We start from the raw sequence: 21656 nt of genomic DNA on the forward strand, positions 1-21656 counted from the left end.
AGATAAGAAATGTTCTAATTGTTTTGATGTATTAGAGAAATAGTCAGCTGATGGGCAAGCACATACATTTTATAAAATGGAGCATATTCCATTCTCCTTGGTCAGAAACAGACCCTATGGTTTTTTCATTTTTTTGATGGTTAAATGAAAAAGATACACTTGCAGCACTGAGAGCTGCATGCCTTTTTCAAGAAAAGACTAGCACCTCCTGTTCTGTATTCTGTATATAGTAGTTGTGAAATACATATGTCTGTATCTATGTGTTTGTGTCTGTTGCTATGTTCATGCACCTGCAAATCGGCTGAGATCTTAAAAACATAAAGACAGCATTAGTAGAGTTTTGTTTTCAGAAAAGGCTGACTAGGCCAGTCTGAGAAAATCAAGGACCTTTTAGGACTCCCTGAAACAAACCAACTAATAAAATAAAGCCAAGTCCCTGGCCCTTTCTGAGACTCTAGCTATAGTACATGGTAGGAGTTAAATAGTTCTGACCTATGTGTGCTCTTTTGGCAATGCAGATTGGGAGCCCTCAGGATGACTGAGCTCAGCTGATAGTAACAGAAGTTTAGATAAGGGTGTTTTTGTTATGTGCTGACAGGAAACTTCCAATTGTGTAAGCTCAATTTTCCTCGTCACCAGCTGTTTTTTTGCTGGATCACACCTAGATCAGCAGGAAGAAGACAGGACATCTATATCCTTCCATAGCTCCGCATTGTAACAAAGTGGCGCATTAGCTGGATGCCTAATTTCAGATGCACAAAGTAGATTTTGCTGTGATTTAGCGCCATGATTTCTTGAGGAACAATTATTTCTGTTTTGCTGGAATGTCTCATCAAAGACAAATCCTGAGACTTTTACTACAGCCTTGAGTCGAGGATGTTCTCCAAAAGCACAGTGTCTCACCCAATCCAGCTACATGGTGGATTTAGGAAGCTGGGGGTGAGGCAGACAACTCAGCAGTTGTTTGCAGTGCTTATTGCCCTTTTTGCCAGGAAGGAGAAGGAAAGACAGTTTTCCTAGAGGAAAGACAGTTTGGAAATCTCCCTAGTCCTTCAGCAAGCAGCATAACACCACTTCCACCACCTCGCCATACTTGTGTGCACCATCTCCATCATTGTATCTGCTCAGTTCCATCTCCCATAAACTTTCAGCAAAACCAAATGGATTCAGGTGGGAGTTTCTCTTAGTTAATGGAGTGAATAAAGACCAAAGATTATCTCTAACATGTCACAATATTACTTCCATTTTTTTCCAGAGCAGATTCCATTTATCTCACAGTTTGATGTGCACTTTCTGAAGGATCCCAAAGGAATTTGCAAATCAAAAAGAACCTTCACTCACAAATGTCAGCCCAGTAGAAATGGATGAAGAACAAGTGCAACTCATCAGGCAGAGCACAGCAAATGCTTCTCAGCTGAAAGCAAAGCCATGCAACGGTTGAAAAACATGGATGGAAATGAAGTACATATTCAAGGAAAATTGAAGTAATTAAGAATAAAAAATCCAGCTATAAAAGTGCAGAAACTAGCATTTAGCCCTAAGTTCTGCTTCTCTGCTCACTCTCATTAAAAGCATCATGACAGCTTTGGGCTACACAGCTCTTCAGATATGCAGCATCTCCATGACTGCCTCAGTCAACATCAAGCACCAACCTACAATTTTTTTCTCCATTCTCATTCTTTCTATGAAAGGCTTTAATCCAATTAATGACAATTCAGAGGGGTAAATCTAGCCTTTCAGAAAAGTAATAACATCTATGCAATTGCAGCTGCTTTATTTTTAAATTATTTTCTAGGACAAAATGAGTACATTGCATGCTGAGGTGCATCACAGCTTTCCATTTGAAGACCTCAAACCAAATGATTTACAAGGATCAATGCTAACAGATAGAGCAATTCACAGCATGATGTAATCTAAAACTGATAAAGAACTGCACTGAAATACTGTTGAGTTGTCATGAATTTAATACAAGAGAGCATAGGCTGAATTATAGCATTCAAGCATTGCAAAACTGGCCTTCCAAACCTGGCTGCCTTTTCTTTTGAGATTATAACTCTTACAAATAATTCTCTCAGCCTCCTCCAGCTTTCAAACATTTTGAATGTACTCTCCAGTTATATTCATAGTTGTGCACAAAGTCACAGGTTCTCTCAACATCTCCTTTTCCTCTTCATATTGTTACAATGGGTCAATCTTTTTCTTTGAAGATAAACTGACTGATGAACTCAGAGCTGGGCTTACATTTCAGGAGTGGGAGCTTCTTCAGCTGTCACCATTGTTGGTCTCCTCACTAGAAACCCTGGTGAAGGAAGAGGCTACAGAGGTGTGCAGAATCAGGTACTCTTGATACACTAGTGAAGCTCCAAAGAATACAGCAAAGCTTCTGAATGTGCATTTCTTATTTCTGTGCCTGTACAGCACTGGGATTTGGATCTGTCAATCCAGCATCTTTGGTAAGTGGCAAAATATCTTCATACCATAATGAAAAATAAAATAAAATAAAATAAAATAAAATAAAATAAAATAAAATAAAATAAAATAAAATAAAATTTCCACTTCAAATTAATGAGTTACTAAGTTTAGGAGTATTAGGGAATATATGCTCAGTCATCTCCCACATTGGGAATAAAGCTCCTTTAGAATTAGACAGAAATCACTGCAGTTCTCAGCTAAAGAAGTAAATAGGGAGCAGGGGGATTAACAAAAGAGGAGAATGTGAACCCATAAGGGTTTTTTTTAGTTTGTAGACAGAATTTAGACTTCTGTCTGAAAGACAACCTACCTTTCACTGTATGTGATTGCCCTGGGGGAGCTGTAGGGCAACAAGGTGATCCCAGTACACCAGCCACAGAGGGGAAAGAAGGACTTACTCTTCCTGTGTCATCAGAACAGTGAGGTGACCTAACACCAGTGATAAAATTAGTAAGGGGACTCACTCTCTAACTCAGCTACACAGCAGTTTAGAAACTAAAATGTATCTACAGCTTAAAGTTGTTCTTTCACTATCACCATTAAAAATTTTGAATTGGAAGAACAGCTAAAATTATAGGTAGACCAACAGGATTGCTCAAAGTGCACATATACTTTCCTGAGTAGTAGGTGTGCCACAAGAGAGGCCTTCAGAGAGACCTTTCTAAACTCTACAGCTTTTTTTCCGCACTTATGCCAGATTTTGGTCAGCCCCAGCTCAACATAGATGATCATCAAAATCTCTCACCAGTTATTAGAATCAGTTAGGAAACAAAATGTATTTCCAAGGTGAATAGCTTTTAATGCATTTAAAAATTTTCTGATAACAACACCTGCTGCTGCTATTCCATAATCCTTTTCCAAACACACTGTGAACTATTTGGATAACCTCCCAACTCCATGCTTCCTACACAGGTCTCCCAGCATTATTAAAGCTGGTTTAGTTCTTTTTAGCATGTAAAACTTAGTAAGATTAATTAATAATTTAACTTAAAATGACAAGCAGTATCACAGAAAAACTAGATAACTCCTGGACTTACACATCCACCTTCACATTAAATCTTCCTTAAAGATATCAAATATAAACCAGATGTTTAAAGACTTAAAGATGTCAAACAAACCAGAATAAAGCCCAGTTATAATATTGTTATTTTTCATGGGACTAGGAGGACAGAAGTACCACTGTCAAGTTTGGGATTAGTCAAAATTCCATAGGAAGTTTTTGCCTGCAAATTAGAACTTGAAAAATTAGTTGATTTGTTTTGTCTATCATAATCCAAACATTTCTAATTATGGAAAATTATGTCTTAAAATTAAACTAGAATTTTATATTGCTATATGGCAAGCTTAAACAAAACTTTCCTCAGACACAGCAGCTGCTAGACTGTATTAAAACTTTCATTCCATGAAAACCAACAATCTATCCAGTGTTATCAACTATGGCTAATTGAACAAATGCAAATCATGCTATAATCTACCATGCAAAGCAAACTCTTTGTGCCTTAATATGCAGTTATTTTGTGCCATGATCCTTGTTAAAGAAAGATATTAGTTTTGAACACTTTCCCTCTCAAGCTTCAATATAAACTTCAAACACTTTGTTATCTTTCATTTTCTACATGAAAATAATATCTAAACTTAGGTTCCAATTTATATGTCTAAAAGACCTTCTATTTCAGCAGCTATCTTGCTCCAGATCTCACAAACTCCCACTTGCCTACCAGTCTCTGATTTGGGGCCCTCTTGCATGTCTTTTGAAATATCCAACTTTTCTGTTTCTACCAATTCTTCATTACAGCTTTAGTATCTTCAAAGAAACCTTGCAGGTCACTTAAGCGTGGCCTCCCCACCTGAGTCCATGAAAACCGTCTTTAAACAAGCTTTCTAGCTTTTAACATGTACTCCCAGATGACTTCTAAGGTCCTGCACCACCCTCCCTCAGTTCCCCAAACAAGAAGGGAAATCCAAGTGAGAGAAGCTGCACAATATCCTTTTCATCCCCACAGTCACCTTAGATCCCAACATGGAAATTCCTATAGAGGAATCACTCACTGCAGGTAAGGTAACATGGAAGGCAGGAGCTAATGAGCTGGGAAAGAGTCTTTGCAGTTGTGGATGTGACCAGAAGACCCACAAGCCTAGGATTCAGAGGCCCTTAACATATTACCTGGGTCACCTGCCCTCCTCAGCATTCATTAACTCTCAGAACCTACCCTACAGTTCTTTCCCATTGATCCCCAGATCTATTATTAGCAAAACTAGGCACTTACTATGATTAAAAAGAATTTTCACATATATTATTTCTGTCAGTGAATCAACATTCTCTTTTCCTTTCTTAATGCCAGGCTTAGGTTCACAGCCCTCTTTTCCCTCTGTGTCCTCTGGCTGGCAGTTCTCAAGGATTTTAGATAGTGTTTCTGTACTCGTGATTCTCAGATTCTCCCTCTGTCATCAACCTTTCTGCCTCTGTTCAGTCCCAGTGCTCAAGTTGCTGTCTGGCATCTCTTCCTGGAGATTTTTTCATCAGTTTATGCTAGCTGAAGTGCAGAGTTGCCTTGATTTAGCCTCACTTTCCATTTCTCATTCATAGCTGATATGAGTAACATAGTCCCATTCCTAGTGTCTTCCCTCCCTTTTCCCAAGAGTCGCACACAAGTAGCACCAGGTCCCAGGCCTTCCTTCTACATCACCAGCTTCAAGACCAGTCTGTTACCATTTTCACAGACAAATCTGCTGGTTAGACCTCTTTGGAATATCTTACCACAGCTATTACAAAGTTTTCTTTTCTGCATCCCAACCATACAACGCTCTTTGCAAGGAAGCTGCGGGTGACCAAGCACTTCCTCTCACAAACCTGAGCACACTGAGTGCTCCTTGACAGCCGTCCACGTGTTCTTCACCTGCTGTTCCCGCACATCTGAATTTCTGTCATACTTTGAAGTTCAACCTGACTGCATTCCCCTGGTCTGCCCTCTTCTATAGAGCATCATGTTGTCCCTACTACTTGTACACTCCATCAGCATTCCCTAACCATGTACCCTTCAGTTGTATGTCTCACCACCCTAATCCATTCATCATGACATGACATCCCATGGTCAATCCACAAAGGCTCAGCTCTCCAGACTCTCCCATAAGCCTATTCCTCCTGAGACACTGGTAGCAAATAAAATACAGAACACGTCTACATACCTCTCTTACTTTCCTTCCACACAACCATCTTCCTGCTGTTCTTCACGCTCCTCACAAGACAGGAACCGGGGGTTTTTGAAATGTCCCTTGTCATTATTTGTGAATTAATGAGAATAAAACAGAACAAAAACACAAACCAAAATTGCAACTTTCTACCAACACAGGTGTTAGGAAAAAAACCAAATGAACACTAGGAAAAGCAGAGAAAAGATGGAGAAGTGGTGTAGGTGGGACCAAGTAAAAGCACGACATGATAGGAAGTGACAACCCTGGGTACCCCTGCTCGTGAGACAAGAAATTTACGCCTGGGGAGAGCTTGAATTTTGCCCTTCAGCGAGTCCGGTTCACGCAGGACGAGCACAGCCGTGACTCACGTCAGGGATGCTCGAGAGGGTTGCTGAGAGCCGAGCGAGGGGCAGCACCGGGACACCCACCGCTCCCGAAGGGGACCCCTGCTGTGACCACCGCGCGGCCGCGGGAAGGTGAGCGGGGCGGCAGGGCGCTCTCCCGCAGCCCCGGAGCGGGCACCCCTGTCCCGGCAGCTGCGGGGGAGCGGCGGACGCGGCGGCGGGAGCCGGGGGCGCGGCCCGCGCTAGGACCCGGGCGGCAGCGGCGCCTGCGCGGCGGTGCCGGCGGCGGGCGGGCTGCACCGAGAGGCTCGGCAGCGGCGGCGGCAGCGGGAGGAGCAGCGGGAGGAGCAGCGGCAGCGCCGCGGGTCCCGCCGCCCGCACCGGCAGCGCTCGACCCGGGCCGGCCGGGCGCAGGCAGGGGCGGAGGCGGCGGGAGCGCGGCGCTGTCCCTTCAGCACCGGCGGCGCCCCCCGCCCCGCACCGCCGGGAGGGGCGCGGGCACAGCCCCGCGTTCCCCGCGGGGGCTGCAACCAGCACCGGCGCCCCGCAGCTCCGCGCACCTGTGGGCAGCGCCGGTGCCGTGATTTTTCTTCCACCCCCCCCCCCCCTTTTTTTTTTTTTTTCCCCTTTTTTTTTTCCTTGTGCTTTTGGCCACGTCCAACCAGGGAAAGGCCCTCCCCCTCCGGCACCGCAGCGCCCGCGCTCGCGGAGCATGGCCCCCCCTGCCCCTGCCCCTCCGCCGCGGCTGCAGCTGCCGCGGACCCCGAGCGTCTGACTCCAGACGGAGGCGGCGCAGCGCCGGGAGCCACCGCCACCGGCATCGCCTCGGAGCGGCCCCGGGGGAGCGGGGCTGGCCGGGGCCCCTCGCCCCCGCGGGCCCGGAGCGGGGCTCGGCTTAGGCACCGACTGCCGCCGAGCAGCCGTCCCCTGACGGGCTTGCTGCCTGCCGTGCTTGCTTGGATGAGTCTGCGACATGCCTAATAAGAGACGAGATGGGCCAGGGCGACGAGAGCGACCGCATTGTGATCAACGTGGGAGGGACTAGGCACCAGACTTACCGCAGCACCCTGCGCACCCTGCCCGGCACGCGGCTGGCCTGGATCGCTGAGCCCGATGCCCACAGCCACTTTGACTATGACCCCCGCACGGATGAGTTTTTCTTTGACCGGCACCCGGGCGTCTTTGCCCACATCCTGAATTACTACCGCACTGGCAAGCTGCACTGCCCCGCGGACGTGTGCGGGCCCCTGTATGAGGAGGAGCTGGCCTTCTGGGGCATCGATGAGACCGATGTGGAGCCCTGCTGTTGGATGACCTACCGGCAGCACCGCGACGCTGAAGAGGCTCTGGACAGCTTTGGTGGGGCGCCCCTGGATAGCAGTGCTGAGGACGGAGACATAGATGGCACCGGAGACTCTGGTGATGGTGAAGATGAGCTGGAGATGACAAAACGCCTAGCACTTAGTGACTCCCCAGATGGCAGGTCTGGGGGCTTCTGGAGACGGTGGCAGCCCCGCATCTGGGCACTCTTTGAGGATCCCTACTCCTCCAGATATGCAAGGGTAAGCTATGCAATCAGCACCCTCATCAAAACACTCAAACCTTCCTGCAGTCCCACTTCCACCCAGCATCACCAGGGTTCTCTCCACTGTCAGAGCAGAGCAGCCATCCATGTGTGTGGCTATACAAGAATCATGCAGGGTCTGTGGCAATGTAACCCAACTCAAGAAGGCCCTGTGCATTGGGAACAAGTAGACACCAAGACCTGATGCCCTCATATGTGGGCCTCCAGAGACCCTTCTTTTCTAACAGGCTCCTAAAACTCCTAAAACAGCCTGGGGCAGGGTCCCATTCATGGGCCAGAGAGGCCTCCATTACACCAGGTAGTTTCCCTCTATGCACAGATCTTTACAGTCAGACATCCCCCAGTGAAGAGAGACACCTTGTCCAGCCCTCTTACAAGCTAATGGCTCTCTCCCCTTTACAAGATGGAGAAAGGATTATGGGAGCAGGCAGTCCCAGGGGTACCAGGGGATTTGGAGAGTTTCAGCCTGGACTGGAGTCAGTGCCTTTCTCTTTTCTCATACATACCAAGTTAAATATTTATGAACATGCTTCTCTGAAAATGGGTAATTCAGCTGCTCACTCTGTGTCTTCTTCCCTTGTGGGAAATGCAAAGTATTAATCATAGGAAAAGGTTTCATTCATGTAAAGGGACACTGTGTTTGACAGGTTTCTTGCCTGCTACTGAAGGACAACTCCTCCCCTCCTGGTGCCTGCGGTTGTTTTGGAAAGGGAATGCACACTGGTGCAGTTCACAGCATAGGTGTGGATAAAAATGGTCTGTAACAGTCATCCGACTCCTTTAAGTAGGCATCTCCTCATGCAATGAGGGTAATTACATTAATTAGGGCCCAGTTCTGCTCCTGAAATCAAAAGTACTGAAAAGATTTACTTCAGGAACAGCAGCAGGATTAACTCCCAAGGCAGTCAATTTGATAACTAGGGAAACAGATGGAGCATAGTGCCTTCATAAAGAAATTGGTTGGCATAGGCTTTACTCTTAAATGTAGCTTTGTTACAGCTTAATTGCTGCCAGCCCTCAGTAGGGATGAGCGGCGCTTTGCTGGGGGAGGGTGGTCAGTGTTCCTGAGAAGGATCAAAGGAGTGAGATCAGATTAGGGAGAAAATTGGATGGATGGAGGAAAGAGAAGTGGAAATGCAGGGAGCATGGAGAGGGGAGCTGGCCATGTATGAATGGGTGGTGGAATAGCAGCTGCCAGAGACTTTGGGTCTGAGCGGAGACCTCCAGCAGGGAGACACCAGGTCTGCAAACAATGAATGGGGAAAGCTGGAGCAGAGCCTGGAGTTATAGCTTTCTGCATTTCTAAAGCTTCTTGTTTGAATACTGTTTGGAGACTTCCTCCCTGAACAAAGGAGTTCATATTTTAAATGATTTCCTTTAAACAGCATGGGGGATAAAGAAATAATAAAATATTTACCACAAGATGAGAAGATGATGCTGTTGTATTGTTGCTTTCAAATCCCTGATTTCTTCCAAGGGAACGTGGAAAGGGAAAGGCAAGGCTGGAGGGTATCCTGCAAAATGCTTGGTTTCCATTAATCAAGCTCAGTGTTAGCCGGCGATCTGAATAGCAGATCTCTCTGGTACCCAGGAATCTGTTGGTAAAACACATTTCAAGTGAAAGTAATGTGCTTGTTCAAGATTTTGGGAAATGGTTCAAAAGCCAAATGGATAATGTTGTCTCAGTGAAAAGGATACAGAGGTTAAAACACCCTTTTGCTTGAAGGCATTATGATATTTTAGGTGAAGGACAAAAATTTATAACCAGTATTAAGAGTCTTTGTGATGCACAGGCAGGAATTCTGTGAGAATGTAAATTCTCTAAGGGTATTTTCATTTAGGAATAGGTGTTTTATAAAGTGATTTGGGTTTGTTGGTGGGTTTTTTTTTTTTTTTGGAGTGGATGATGTACCATTTATTCACAATCACTTGTGCATACCTGTTAGAATTCAACTCCTGATTTACCTCTAACTTGTTCTTTCCTTAAAAGATTGTTAAAACTAGATAAATATGAGTACACTGAATATTTTGTGGGTTAAATATGATTCTTTAACTTGTATCTATGGAGACATAGGCCACATGCATTAATATTTTGCATGAAGGAAGATGGCTTTCCTCATCAGCACATGCACACACTGTCCATTAAAAAGACATTATAAGACACTTAACATTTCCTAATAAAAGCCATATGTTATGGTTATGGATGTAAAAAGAAATGGGAGTTCGGTTTATTCTCTTGTAACCTAACACAGACATTGCAAAAAGACCTCAAGCTCACAATAGCCAATTTATAGTAAAATAACTGATAACATGATGAAGCAGTGAATGGTATATTAAGGCAATCATTGGTAGAGTAAGGCAATAAATCCACTGTTACCCCACTTGTAATTACGTATGCTACTTTCAGTTACAAACTGCAATTCAGTTGTGCAAAAATCTAAATTCACATTGCCATTTTGTCAAAAAAATCACAAAATTTTCTCTTTCTAAATGGAGCTGGGACCCGTACTAAGGGCGGTTATTATACATGTTTGATGTTTACATATGGCACTAAAATGCATGTCAAAATAACATGTCAATGTAAGCATCAGTTTACATAACCATCATAGTGTTACACTTGGGCAAGTAAACGGAATACAGTCTCTGAATATTAAGATTAAATGAAAATCTGCATATCTGTATAAAGCGAGATTCTCTGGACTGTGTCTGGTACGCTAGATCAGTGAATGTTTAGGAACTGTCTATGAAAAGCTCAGCATTTACTCAAATCCAGCCATTCTTGGAGGATTTTGATGGACACTGCTTGCAAATACAAGTACATTTGACTGTTTTGCTTCACCTGCACCTGACTCATACTAAATTACTTCTGATCTCACTGTAGACAGCCAGGGAAGACTGGAAGTGCACTTGTGTATGTCAGGCAAAATCAGCTAACTCTGCAAATTTTGTTTATTTCTTAACTTACTTGGATTAAGCAAAGCTCCCAGTCACTAATCATTTGTCTTTAGGTGCAACATAGTCAACAGTTGCTTGTTAAAACAATAGTGGCTGATTTTAATTAATTTCTACTTTTCTGCGCTCTAATTTCTTAAATAATGTAGCTAAAAAGAGGAAACACTTCAAAAGTTGCATCATCTTCTATATTTGTAATAAGAAAAGATAGCTTGTTTCAAATGACTGATTGCCATAGACACCTCTCCTAGTAAGATAAACAGGTTATTACACTTCTCCTTAACTTAAAAAATCCACATTTGCATATAGAGGCAAAGTCTGGTAACTGGAGGTCTGAACAGAGTAACAGACAAGGTGGTGGAAAAGATCCAGGGATTCAGGAGGATTGTCAAAAGCATCTGTCCAGACAGCTAAATGTCACTGCACACACCTGAACTGGTGAGGTGTTTCTTTGAAGCTCATTGGAACTGTCTTTTCTGCATCATCAGACAACTTTGTAGATTTATTTTTCGTAAGTAGGCACAAAGGGGGAAATAGAGTCACCCAGAAAGCTACAGAGGTACACTAAAGCAGAAGAGAGTTACACTGTAGTAGAGATCCTGCCCTCTGTACTTCCTAGACTTCATAGGGCCCTCAGTACACAAACGTGTGAAAAATATTTTCTTGGCATCCTTTCTCCTTTATATTTATGTCTGGTCATGCTGTTCTTCCACTAGTAAAGCTCCCACTGACTTCCTGAGGAGTTTGGCCTGCAGGTATCTAGCATATTTATTCCCCTTCCTCCTCCTCCTCCTCCACAGCAGGATAAGGTTGTGTTTGTGTTAATTCACATTCCTTGGGTTACTCAGTGTTTGGGGACGAGGAGCTTTCAGCTGAGATTCTGCGCTACTGCTCACATTCAAATTGGACAGTTAAGCTTTATTAATGAACCCTCAGGACCCTTTTGTAGTCCTTCCAAATAAACATTCTTAGTGTTTTTAAATAAAAGCCTGGTTGGGGTCCTATGGAAAGTCCTCAACAGCTTGACTTGTAATCCTGGAATATGCTGTACCACTTTGATCTTTAAGAGGAAAAGCAAAACTCTCACTCACCCTTCCCTCATGTTTTCCCTTCACATCCTGCAGAAGAATCTGGTTTCCTCAGTGGGTGACTTTTGAAGGACGAGTTTCTGACACTAAGAACGAGACAGGGAAAAGGATAGTGGTAAAGATAAGAAAAAGGTATTCCCCCAGGGATTTCTTCCATCTTTCTTTTATATGTTCAAGAGCATTTCAGCCTTGCTGTGTTCATTTAAACTGATTTTTCCCTATATAAAGTACAACTCACAAGTATAAAAAGGCTTACGGGATCCTAGTTCCTGAATAACCATACTGTCTTGAGGATTAGAGGCTGGGGCGATTCTGCTCGTTCCTTACCCCTGACCAGCATGGCTTAGCTCAGGAATTGAGGCAGGTATCAGGGAGTGGGAACAGATGCTCCTCATCCTTAACAAGGGGAGCTTATTCCACAGATGTGTGATGCAGGACACGCTTGGCACAGGAGCACTTCACGGAGAGTGGTCTGGGGACTGCCACCAAGCATGAGCAGACAGGGAGAGAGGGGACAAGACCTGCCCCACTCACTTTCTTCCACCCTCCTCAGGGATAGCTTCAAAGCACCCTGGTGGAGCTGCTCTCCCACCTTGAGCCTTTCTGGAAGGTCTCTCCTGCAGAGGCATATCTAATCCTGCACTGAAGCTGGCTGCAGGAATTCTCACCATATACTTTGACAATTAACGAGACAGCCTAATTTTAACTGTACGCTGCATTATAGCTCTGGAAAAATGAGAATCTTTCCACATCAAATGAGGTTTCCCTTGCACTTGTAGTATAATGGAATTACAGACATCTATTAACTACCATTCTATCATCCATTATTAATACAGTTCCTAAAATTCCATTTTATTCCTATTTTCTCCCATCAAGGAACATGTTACTGCAAATCCTTATATAACCCATTAGTGAACATGGTAGTCTTCTCTGCATCCTGACCAAAGAAACCTTGGCAATGCCAGTTAGAAAGTGCTCACTGCTCACACCAAGTCCCACATGCAGTCCCTATCAGATTGGTTAGGGTGGGAGCAGGTACGCAAGTAACTCCTGGGAATTGTCTGTCCAACTTCAGAAGTAATACGTTTTTAAACTACTACACACACACACAAAAAAAGAATTAAAAATATCAGAACAGCCGTGCAGAATCATGACTTCACCAGTTTGAGCTGTTCAGAAACACACAGGAAGATATGATGCTGCCCAGAAAATCTTACAATCTCTTTGAAGTCACGATCTCACAGGGAGATGAGAGAGATGATGTTACCCACCTGACAAATCCATGGCTGCCTAGTACAGACTTAACAGTTTTGATTCAAGGACATTTTTTTTAAATCTATTTGCCTATTTCCAATTTTATTTCTATTATTCCAAAACCTTAAAAAAAGAACAGCATCTGTTGCCATTTTAATTTAATTTTTTTTAAATCTCACTTAATTTTAATGTTTCTAGGTTACAAAATTTACTTGATTTAGCCAAGGCTGTGATTGTATGGATCATACCATCATATGCATACACATATATATGCCTTCCTATTGCTGCCACCTCCTACGATGCTGAGTGGGATTTCCATATGAGGAAGGACTTCAAAATTAAACCACCCCAAAATATTTCTGCAAAAGTAACCGTGGTGCCACTGAAATCAATGTGAATTTAGTGGCTGGGTTCAGAAAAAATATTTGGTCCCTTCTCTCTTTAATCCATCCCTATGTGCCTTCAGTTATTTTCTTTGCCCTTCTCTTGACATTTGCTATTTTGGTTTTGGTTAGGGCAAAAAAAAGGCAACAAAATCCTGGTATTATCTGTTGGTCTATCAAGAGACAAAGGATAAAAAGATCTGTGGATCAATTATAATGTTTCTATTTTAGAACTGCTCACAAAAGTGGGATATATTAGACTATACCTAGGAAAACCATTTTTCCATCTTCTTCTTCCCTTCTGCTGTGCGGTCTAGTGTTTGACGGTATTTGTCTTTCTTATTTGTAAAAATACGTGACTGATCTGTGTATATTTATGGTAGTACTTTAGTAAAGTCTATACATACTGCCTTTCTCTTAACATAAGGAGAGATGTTAACAAATCAGCAACAGAGGGCCCAGCCTTACTGTTATGGAAGCTCAGTGCCAAAATTACCACCAACTTCAAGGATAGAAATGAATTTTCCTGCAGTATGGTTCAGGATAACAAATTAATTGCTGTGTACTGCTTTTTTTAATAGACACGGTGCATATTTCCATTCCCAAGCACTGAAGTGCAATAGATCTTAGCAATTTATTAGGAGCATACATACTCAAATACATGTTTTCATAATCCTTTAAAGACATGAGCATCTCCAGCACACTGCATCAAAACATAGAGCTCTAATACTGACAAAGCTCATCATGATCTTATTGGCATTTTTTACTGCAAAGGACTGTAGAATACATCCCCCTTTAAACCACATGACTTCAATTAATGTTCAACTAAATCATATCCAAGTGCTGTGTTTCGTAATAAAAAGGGCAAGCAGAGGTATTCAGATTGGAAAATTGGGCCCTAATTGATAATCAAGTGAGTGATTCTTTCTCATGCAAATATAGATGGCAAAACTGAGTTTTCATTTTGTATAAGCTTGATTTTATGAAATTTCAGTGCATTCTTGGAGTATAAGACTAATAGAAAAGCCATTTTGAGTTCTTTGCAATTGTCTTACAATTAGCTTCTCAGTTACTATATGCTGAATTTGATCTGAGGAAAGAACAATTTAGAAGGCTGGCTTGGCTTTCTCTGCTGAATATTGAATTACATAAATATGTGATTCACTCCAAATGGTACACAGAAGCGGTAGGATCGGATGAAATCAGAGAAATATATGAATCCATGGAGAGCCACCTCCTCCCCCTGGAATATAAACCAAATGCTGTCATTTCTAGAATAATTTTTACATCTCTCTCCTGTGCTCACTAAGTAACCAGATTTTGCTATCTTCACTCCTACTCCTGTAGTGATAGCTTACTCCAGGAATATCCCTTCTTCCCTCAGGCTGAGAACAAGGTACCACCCAACACGGGTAAGGGTGAAAGGACCAGGCCCTAACTGATTTTAATTTCTTTCTGATAAGATTTATAAAATGTAACAGAAGTGCTAATAAATCATGCAGTAAAAATTATGAATAAATCGCGGGCCAAGGCTTTTTGCAGTGATTGCTTATGATGTAAGACCCTTTAATGACAGTAAGTTAAAATTGCATTGTAATGGCCTTTTGTAAATGCAATAAATCTCAGGTTTCAGTGCACTCAGACAGCCAGTGATGTGTGTGCTGCACATGAGCTACCAACACAGGCACACACTGCTGGCACACACTTACGTAATTATGTTGATACTTCAGGAGCAGCAGTAAATCTCAGCACTGCTAGATTTACTTCGAAAAATCTTGGGTCAGGACCACTGAGGTGTTGTGACTACAAGAAATAGGTTAAAATATCATACTGGCTTTTTACTTGAAAACCTGGAAGAGAATGTCCCTTTTAAGAAGCAATAAAATGGATTATTTGGCTTTAAATAGCAAAGGCAAAACCTATTGCTACCAAGTCTTACAATTTTTAGGGGCAAATCCAAGTTAAAACATACATTTTCATCTGCACAACCAAACCAAATTGATAATCTTTTCTGAATTTCCTTGATCGTCTACCCATTCACAGAAAAATTAAATGTACACAGAGATACATCAACAGTTACTTAACAACTACTTGTTTCAACTGCAGCAGAGTTCCTATTGCTGCCCAGTTTGCCCTCAAAAAAACATATTCTTAAACACAGAAAGATCTGGTCAGCTCGGGTTGCTTATCATTTAACATACGTAAGAAATTTAGCTGCAGATTTCCCTTGAAAATTCATTCCAATACCTCTGTTCTGTTTTTCAGTTTGGGCTTCTTGCAGTCTTCATTACACCGGATCAATTGACACGTACAGATGGGGGGGACCAGTTTTGTGATTTATCCAGTTATTAATTAAATTAAAACTTTCGGGCAGAATGCTTCAGGCTTGATAACAGGCTTCAAAACACAACGAACAGGAAGAAATCTCTAAAATGCTGAGCACCTACAACCTCAAGCAGAAGGGAGGTCACGTCCTGGAGCAAAAAAGGACACAGGCAAGAAGCTAACAGACCTTCATTAAAATCCCACCCCACCTTGTAGAGCCACAATCCCAACTATTGCTGATTTTAGTGGGATCCAACCAGAGACCCATGCAGACCTATTTCAGGTAAAATTTTTCAGGACAAGGACAATTGTGTAATTGCCACAACACGCAATGCAAAAGGGCTTGCCTTCACAGCAGCCTTTGATCTCTACTCTAAAAACACCACAACATGATCTCAGCCACATTGTGCTATTCCCATTTCCCTTTTTAGCATGGATCTCCCCTTCGCTTTTAGTGTGGAGTTCTGCAAGAAATCTAGTGACAGTACGTCTTAGCACTTCTCGGGAATGTGTCCCGCATAATGCAGAGCTGATTTTAACTCAGGGTTTTTCAGTAAAGCACTTGTAAGGACAAACCAGGAACAACCTGACTGTGCTGTGATAGCTCAACCAGTACCTGGACTGAGGCAATTCCTGTGGGGTGGTGTTTAGTTTTCTGGTTTTGGGGCAGTAGCAGATCAGTTTAGGTCAGAATTTTGCTTAAGCGATATTGAAATTTAGTGTTCTGTTGTTTAGTATTCAGTTGATGGGAGTTCACTGTCTATCTTACCAAGAAGTCCCTGAGGTGCTAGTGATTTTATTAAAACACCTAATGTAAATTTCAAAACTGTATAGATTACTTAAAATGTTAGTTATGTCTAAACAGCAGGAAATCAATAGTGCAAAAGTGCATTCACTGTTCTAAAGAAAGCATCTTTTGGAGAACCTGCTCTGCTAAGCAAAGCTCAGTTTTCACTGTGTCAGTGGCATGGACTACAGGCAAATAAAAAGTGTGAACTTCAGTAAAAATTCTATAGCATCTTCAACTCCAAATCACGAATTTATCTTCATGCACATAGTACCAGCAGCTGTAGGAACTCCTAAAACTGTGCATTTACTGTTTTCGAAGGATATCTTGGTTAAGACAGCAGGGTAAGCCTTGGTTCTTACTAGGTGTTTTTGAACATTCATTCAGAAAATTCCCACGTCCTCAGATGTGTACACAGACCTACATGGTGGAAATTGACTAGAAAGCAAAAAAAAAAAAAAAACAAAACACCCTAAAAAAGCCCTCAAACCTGAGATTTGGACAAATGATTGCAAGCAACTGAATTAATGCAGTTTATGGAGTGAGCATTTGTTAGAAGATTTGACCTAACTCCTACTCGCTTCCCTATGTTAGCTTTGAAGATTCTTCTCAGGAGGAGCATCTGCAGCATGCCAATAGTGCAAAGGCAGGTCACACACCTATAGCTCAGCAAATGATCATTTGCAGTGTCACAAGCACACAAACACCATGTTTTATTAGCTCAGTACAACACATCATTTGGGTATGCTTCAGCCCCTTTCATTTTCTATGAATTTTGCTGTGTGTGAAATCATACAAGATGTTTAATCTTAGTATGTCATCTTCAAAATAGAAAAACAAAATTTCTCAGGTTACTTGTTTTGCATTTTCTCCTCTCTCCCTTACTATATGTTTATTACAGTAGCTAGCACAATAGAGTTATCATTTCTGTGACACCTCTAAATGCTTGTACTATAAAAACAGCAAGTTGACAGCATCTAAGGGCAGGCTTTACGCTATACTCAGATGTAGTGTTTTCCAAACCAACCTGGACTGCAGCAGAAGGTCACCCAAGGCTGTGATCCTTCCAAAGGTGCAGTAAGTGCTTGAGCTGTGGTGGCCAGGGCAAGGACAGCAGGGCTTCTCCATCACCACCTTCTCCATCACTCCTGCCTCAAGGAAATCTAGCAGTCACTTCCTACATCTTCACTTCTGAGGGCAGACGCATGAAAGGGTGTCACCATGTGAGCTCAAATTTAGAATTCCCAAAACACTAACCCTGCAGTTGTAATTTTTTAAAATGCATATTAAAATTTCCCAGTGCCTACAGTGTTGTTTCTGCCTGTACCCAAAACTGCCTTAGTACTGTTGGCAACTACCTTATATCAAAGCCTTCTTGATGCCCATAATTTTCTAACAGGAAAAGTCCTTTAAATGTTCTTGCCAAATACATACTGAATATAAGCTGTTTTCAGAAACATTCTCGGATAAAACCAGGAAATATTTGTAGTGTCAAAACAGTTCCCTGGATGCAATAATCTAGTGGTTACTGGTTTTTGCTTAGAATGTGAAATTTCAAACTTAATATTCTCCTCCAATTGCACAATTTCAAATTTTCATCTGTCTCTGGTCAGGAGCCCTCCCCACTTCACAAAGCTGCATAATCCAGGCAGTTAGTGAAGTTGATCCAATTTACACTGCATGAAGAGTTCACAAACCAATATCCTGGGATGATGGCAAAGCAGCATTTCCCAATAATGTGGAAGTAAGAGGCTGTTCCTCTGTGGTAATTCTGGGCTACTGAATTCAGCAAGACCAATAGCAGAAAACAGATATATGTAGTGGCATTATCAGAGGTGGTCTAACATTGGCATATGACAAGACTGGTCTTTTATTTTCAGTCACCTGTTGGAAGCCAGTTCCTGTTAGGAAATAACCATATGCTGTCCTCATGCGTTGGACTCCAGGGTGAGCCATGCACAATAATTTAGGGATCTCTATGCAGCCCCTGTGGAGAAGAAACGGGCAAAATGCACAGAAAAGTAGGAGATGACATGCAGAGTAGATGATATGCAGAATTAGAGAGGACTTTTTCACCCCAGAGTCTGAGCAGTTCTGCCATGCTGCAAAGAGAGCTCCAAAGTCAGTGTGAAGACACATCACATAATTTGTTTTGAAAAGACCTACATTTCCCAGGGCTATCAATCTGTCACCTTTCAGTCGTGCCATGGAAATACAAGCATTCTTAAAATCTCTGAAGGCTGCCTTTTCATCAATATTTTAACATAAACATTATTTTATTTTAAATGGAGATTGATCACTTACACTTTATTACTTTTTAATAAAACACGTTATCACCATTAAAGGAAAGTGATCTCAATTAAACTATTGCCAGGATAAATTTAACTTGGAAAAGCACTTGAACAGGTCTTTGCTAGATCAGAGCCTTTTACAGCACATATGCTTTAGTTCTGGTTTTAATAACCAACACGAAGCGATCAATGGACATTCTGGCTACTACATTCACTGCCTTCATGATACACTTAAAACTAGTCTAAAATCTTACTGGAAACTGTGAAGGGTATATTGTTAAATATCTCTCTCTGCTGTAACTTACCTTATATAGGAAGACTTGCCAGGGGCGCTAATGAAGCGGAGACAGTTTTGCAGTTTTACCATCTGTTATCAAATCTACTCCTGCTGTAACAGAAACACAATTGCATTAGAACTTAGAAGTGACAAACATTGAAAAAAAATATTTTCTTTAATTGTTTAAATAGCTTTGCTGCATAGTCAAAAGAACAAAATGTTTGGACAATTAATAAAACATCTCAGGACTGCTTTAATTAAAATACAGGAGACAGCAAAAGAATAGTGATAGAGTTGAACATAACCACAACACAACAGAGAGGTGTAAATAAGAAATCACGTTATTCAACAGCCTTCAGGTTTAGACTTTAATTCAGGATAACACACCTTATTTTTATATCCTACAGAAAAAAAAAAAAGTCAACAAAAAAGCCCATTTGAAATGTGAATGTCATTGAAAAATTTTAAAATGCTCCATCTACACTAGCTAATATGTGCTTAAGAGCTGCATCCTCCTAACCCTTTTTCCATCCTAAGTAAGGACCTTCGGGGTAAAAACTCCAAAGAACTCTACAGTTTAGCTTCACTTATGTGCACTGGACTAAAAATGAAAACTTAATATTTATGTGAATCGTTGTCAGTGTCAAGTGAGATGAAGCTTATAAAAATAGATCCAAATCAGGGGATGAGTTTTAAGACTCAGTGGGTAAATGCCTCTTTACGTACGGTATTATTTATAGATATTTTTTAATCTGTTCTGTCATCTTGTCTCTTAAATTATTAGAAAGTAAGAAAGAAGGAACTACGGCAAATGTAGATGAAAGAGAAATCTTACTGGGAACTGTGGCAGGAATATGAGCAAAACCCAGGAAGTTTAAAGCTGTGCTCCTAGGCCCCTTGCTTTCTATAGGTTCTGAATGAAAACAATTCCAGCCTATTTTGCAATTAAATACATACTTTTTTTAACTTACTATGCTGTTCAAATAGGAGGAATGATGTTTTCAAGACTCCCTGTTTGGCATCCAAAAGACTTGCTATCACATCTGAAAACAAGCTAATCACAAGCCGATTTCAGGCATTGGGCTGAGTCTTGTGTCCGTGGTCTCGCGAAGCCTTTGGCATCCTACGTTAATCAAAGTCCCCTCTAGATATAAATGTCGAGCTCACCATGGCCACAGCAGAAATTTCAGCATTGGATCCCAGTTTTCATAGCTTCTCAGAAGTCAGTGACAACTGCAGATGGTCCCTAAGTTGATCCCTAAAGGTTCTAAGCATTAAAAACTAAAAATGTCGTTGTGGTAGCTTTATGCATCTATTTATCATCATCTGATAAGGAGACTGCCAGTACTAATATTGCCCTGCATCAACAAGGTTCTGTGAGTCTCAACCATTTATGAAGATGCTTCTACATACATAAAATGCTTCTACAAAAAGGACAAACTATAAGGAAAATATGATTAGAATTTGAAGCAAGTATTCAATATTGAAGGGCAAAATCCCCAAGACAATTAGGATGAAGGTCACCTTGTACGAAAATGCAAAGGAAGGGGGCACATCCACAAGGCTTCTGCTGAGTTCTTGCAAACAGGGGAATGTTATGTTTCACATGTAGGAATCTGGGGAGGTCATACTTACCTTCATTCTGCTAGCAGGTGGAGAACTCTCCTTTGAAGCAATTGGAGCTATTTCTTCCTTTATACAGACACATTACACAACCTCTATCAGACAGGAAATAAAACTGGGTAAAGCAGGGAGCTACTCTCTCCCCTGGCTCTGCATGGTTATTGAATACTGCACAGGGGGAATATGTATCCATAGGCTTTTGCTTTGACCATTCAGGTCTCATTTTTTTTTAAGCAGCAAGGTGAAGAGGTTTTTGTACTCTCTTCATCCAGGTAGAGTTTCAACATAGCTGTTTGTCTGCTGAGAACAACACACAGAGCTGCTCTTTGATTTGAAGGCATTTCTTGCAAATATCAGCTTTTCCTGCTCTTGACTTCAATAGCGAGATCTAATTCAGACCAGTGAGAAATTACATCTAATATTTTTGTTCTAATTGTCCTAAATCTATTTTAGAAGTGAGATGTACGTGTTTACAGGCACAAGAATTGCAGTAAATTTAAGCAGAGGTCATAGATGTGAATGTTATGAATAATTGCCTTTTTTTAATTGCCACAAGGATATCTGAGGATATTGTTCATCCTAGTAGTCAACCAGGTTTTATTTAGCAATATCAGTCTAACAGATGCAATTTCCACTTATGATAACTGTGGGCACTTCATTAATTTTAGTAACTGCAAAACTTATAGTAGAAATACTTTTCTGTGACATCCCTTGTTCCTCACTTTGACAACTGCAGAAAATAAAAAATAAAAAATAAAAGAAAAGAGAGATTTCTGATATGAGCTTGTATGTCTGTCCAGATACAGCAGTAGTTTAGTCTAAAGAGCTGCAATGTACACAGATGGCAAAAGGCTCACAAATACATCCAGAAATTATGTGTGAAAACTACATTCACAAGTCTTGCAGTGTGTTTATTGAGAGACCAGAAACTGTATTTCGACAGGAATATCAATAATGACTTGGATTCAAATGAAAAAAAATATTTTCCATTTACTACCTACACTGCATAGGGTACTAACTGTAATCAAGAAAAATTTCAGGATGGCATGAAGCTCTCAAGCTGCATAATTCCCAATAACACTC

General features: G+C 41.6%; 1 protein-coding gene across 1 annotated transcript in view; it reads left to right on the plus strand.

Annotated features, from left to right (window-relative positions):
• Positions 1-6735: 6735 nt before the first annotated feature.
• The window catches only part of KCNC1 (potassium voltage-gated channel subfamily C member 1), a gene marked incomplete at its 3' end in the record, with an annotated part of 108656 nt that continues 93735 nt past the window's right edge, over positions 6736-21656 (plus strand). The window contains exon 1 of the mRNA XM_082284052.1: positions 6736-7570. Coding sequence (XP_082140178.1) covers positions 7001-7570 — 570 coding nt within the window. The 5' untranslated portion in view covers positions 6736-7000. The remainder of the gene's footprint in view (positions 7571-21656) is intronic.

The sequence above is a fragment of the Coloeus monedula genome, assembly GCF_965178545.1.
Source record: "Coloeus monedula genome assembly, chromosome: 6".
Classification (NCBI taxonomy): Eukaryota; Metazoa; Chordata; class Aves; order Passeriformes; family Corvidae; genus Coloeus; species Coloeus monedula.